The 3,903-nt window shown below is 43.1% G+C and overlaps 1 protein-coding gene across 1 annotated transcript; it reads left to right on the top strand.

The window, feature by feature from the left end:
- Nucleotides 1-51: 51 nt before the first annotated feature.
- LOC104519792 (synaptotagmin-11) lies at nucleotides 52-3,799 on the top strand (the record flags this gene model as incomplete). Its single annotated transcript, XM_010166086.1, has 2 exons — nucleotides 52-235; nucleotides 2,976-3,799. Coding segments are annotated over exons 1-2 (1,008 nt in total), but the record flags the coding sequence as incomplete, so codon positions are not given.
- Nucleotides 3,800-3,903: the final 104 nt, after the last annotated feature.

Here is a 3,903-nt window from a genome sequence, read left to right on the forward strand (position 1 = left end):
GGTAGCGGGGCACGGACGGGCCCGGTGGGGTCGGGAGCCGGGCCCGGTGCGATGGAGAAGCTACAAACGCTGCTGGATCATGAGAGGCGAAGTGGCCCGGAGCCGTGCCCGTGTGGCCGTGGTCCAGACTGGGCACGGACGTGGCGGAGCTCCCTGGGTCACCGGCGAATTCTCCCGAGGTGGCAGTCGGTAACGTTTAAGATGCTTTTCTCCTGTAGTGCAGTGGGTGCCAAGGGTTGGTACTGCAGCGTTGGGTGTCTGCATCGGTTGTGTTCTCCAGTCCTGAAGATTCAAACGTCTTTCTGTCCTCCAGCAATTGACTGACCTTCCCCTCTGGCCAAAGGCCCCATAGTTAAATGGGGGTTACACGGCTGCTACATTTCCTTTAAATTCTGAAGGACTTGGTAATAATTCTCCATACCATATCACTTATCCATGTACAATGATCTTTTTACCTTCTGTGTTTCCTGGAATCCAAGAGCCATGTGCTGTCATAATTTCACCATTGGCCACCATTAGCCATTATGGTATAATTGGCAACCACCAGTTTTAAAAGACAGTTTACAATGATTTTTCATTAATTGGAAAAGAATTCCATAGCCCAAAGAGTTGGTTTTGTTTCAGTTAAATCTTAGCATCACGTCAAAACAAAGATCTTTTCTACAAAGTTGAATGAAAGCTGCTCTTTTTGAGAGAGGACAGAGGCTGCAGTGCTGTTTAAAATGGACATTGTGCGTAGCGAAGTGCCATGAAAGTTGCAAAAGCTTAACTCAGATTGGTTTTAGGCAGCTTTACATCAGCATAATTTTCAACTGGAAGGAATTAAGGAGACAGGTTTAATGAACATATGGAGTAATTACATAAACAGGAGTCTTCAGCCAGGAAAAGAGGGGTGTCAGGAGCAACACAGAGCAGGGAACAATCGCTCCCCGTTTATTCGAATGCAAGAACAGGCATAAAATGAAATGAGGTGGGGTGGGCTCAAAATAACCCCCCCCTATTTTCTCATGCCATGTAATTAAGCTGAGGAACACTTTGCCCCAGAATGTTATGTGGGGCCAAATTTAAGAGTTAAGATAATTTGATGGATGAAAGATCATGATGACTTCTCTGGTGCTTCCTAGTGTGACCGCTGGTTGCTGCTTCTAAATTTGTCCCATCAGATCTGTGGGAAATGAAGAGCTGATTCTATGAAGACACAGTAGGAACAAAACACACACACACACACACACACCAAAAAAAAATGAGAGAGAGCAGAGTAAGAAAGGAGTTTGAGCATTTGTCCTTTTTTGCATATTCACTGAAGCATTTAATATCTGTATATGGCTGAGTTGTGTTCAATTTAGCTTTTAAAGACCACTTGCCCCGTTTCAAAGAGGGAACAATAAATAACAAAATAAAGTATTTTTTTTGGGGGGGGTGTTTTGTAATAGTAGGAATTCTTCTTGCTTTAGTTAATTCAGTCCAAGGCTGTACTTGCAGTGGGTGCTGAGACAGATTTGTCTGTGAAGTCAGTCATAGTTGCAAAAGGCTTCCAGTTTCAGTATGGGAAGGCTTCCGTCTAACCAAAAGTGATTTTGCTGTTTTTGCAAAAGGACACGTGTTCTCTTGAAAATCATCATTTTCCCTGAGTCTATCAGATACTCAGATTAGAGTCTGTCATTCTTGTTCTTGCCTATTGACCTCAATAAATAGTAATGTGGAAAGAACAGAGAAAATACAAAAATCAAGGTGCTCTATAGCTTCAGGTATGAGGTTGGAAGATTATTTTCTTCTGTTTATGGTGCAGAATGAAGACAGGAAAAATCAGACAAGCTTACCTTTTCTACTAGCTACTGCCATGATCGTCATGACAATGATTTTTTGTTTTCCCTTTTACTAGGGAAGCAGTTTGTACAATTTGTAAAGGAAGATATATAGGGCTAGAGGGCTTTTTTGTTTGCTTGTTTAAAAAAAAATTGCTTTAATGCTGATTAAACCAGTGATACAATAATAAGTCACACGAAGAGCCTGGCTCTACCTTCCCTATAACCTCCCACCAAGAAACTGAAGCCAACAAAAAGATCTCTCCCTTTCCTTTCCCTTTTAAGACCAAACAAACCCCTCCCTTGGTCTCTCCTTGTCTTCCATCTGCTCTCTATTCTCCATCCTCCATCCGCTCCAACTTGTTAATCATCTTGGTGGCCCCTGACTGGAATTGCTTGAGGGTGTCAGTATAATGTACTGGGGAACTCCACACGACTGGTTTCATTCTGTGTCTTGGTAATACTTCTCCAAAGTCAACTGTTATAAATAGAAAATAACTAGTGTGGTTGCTGAAAATGAACGTGGTACTTTTTATCCTGGCTTGTCATTACTGAAGAACATGGTTGACATAAGCTCTAGAAAATATCAACTAATCCCTAAATCCAAATGCAGGATTTTCCGTTTGCTGGTTTTGGACATTGGATTTCCACATGAAATTTTGTGTGTACCACTGGCCCCATATCTGCTGTAAGGGGCTAAGACAAAACAATCAACCATTTGAAGCCAAAATTATTTTTAAAAAATTGTTAATAAAGGATGTTAATAAATCGCTAATAAAGGATATTACTGCCTTCCTGTTGTTAAAATAGAACTGTGTAATGTTTCTGAACAGGGCATTTAAATAAATAAAAAAAAAAAAGAGTGCTTCCTGCAAATCAAGAAACCGTGTTCCCGTGGAGATGCAGGAGCTTGATTTGGCAAGATGAAGCAATCAGCCGTTTGAAGTTCCTAACACGTGAGGCATAGGTCAAGCATGTTTTTAGGAGTGTTAAATGTTTCCCACGTGGGAAAATATAAATTAGAGGAAGTAATTTTTGTATTCTGGGAAGGCTTTGATGCCTTTGTTGAATTAAGAACGACACAATAGTACCATATAGATCTCCATCCAGATGTGCTTGTCCCCCCGCAAAGGTAGGAGCTCGTTCCTGACTGCCTTGTCTTCTCCACAGATGTCTCTCCCGTTGTGGCAGGCCTCATCGGTGCTACTGTCCTTGTGGTGTCTGTCTCAGTAACAGTGTTTGTGTGGACATGCTGTCACCAGCAAGCAGAAAAGAAGCACAAAACCCCACCGTATAAATTCATTCACATGTTGAAAGGCATCAGTATCTATCCGGAGACCTTGAGTAACAAGAAGAAAATTAACCGAATCCGGAGAGACAAGAACAGCACTCCTAAGGAGACTGGAAGGGGAAACCTCTTGGTGGATGCTGCTGAATCTGGTTTAATAGGCTCCGACAAGGCTCCAGATGAGCCAAATGCAGCCCCCCATGTCGACCAGCTCCCAATAAAAGTAGATTATGGAGATGAACTAAGTCCAGATCAAAGCCTCACTCCAGGAGGAAGTAAAACCTCCTCCCCATCTTCTCCAGGGGATGATGTCATGTTGGGTGAACTGACTTTCTCAGTGGACTACAACTTCCCTAAAAAAGCGCTGGTGGTTACCATTCAGGAGGCTCACGGGCTGCCAGTGATGGATGAGCACACTCAGAGCTCTGACCCTTATATCAAGATGACAATTCTTCCAGATAAAAGGCATCGAGTGAAGACTCGTGTACTTCGCAAGACGCTAGACCCAGTCTTTGATGAAACCTTCACCTTCTATGGGATCCCCTACAGCCAGCTCCAGGATTTGGTGCTTCACTTCCTCATCTTGAGCTTTGATCGCTTTTCTCGAGATGATGTTATTGGAGAGGTCATGGTGCCCCTTGCAGGGGTGGATCCAAGCACTGGAAAGGTTCAGCTGACCAGGGAGATCCTCAAAAGGAACATACAAGTAAGTCACTTCATGTAGTGTGAGACAAGTCTCCTTGCGTCACACTACATGTGTGCACAAAAGAACCAATCCCAGTTAATCATAGAATGGTTTGGGTTGGAAGG

This window comes from Antrostomus carolinensis, unplaced genomic scaffold, assembly GCF_000700745.2.
Source record: "Antrostomus carolinensis isolate BGI_N321 unplaced genomic scaffold, ASM70074v2 Scaffold35914, whole genome shotgun sequence".
NCBI classification, from domain to species: domain Eukaryota; kingdom Metazoa; phylum Chordata; class Aves; order Caprimulgiformes; family Caprimulgidae; genus Antrostomus; species Antrostomus carolinensis.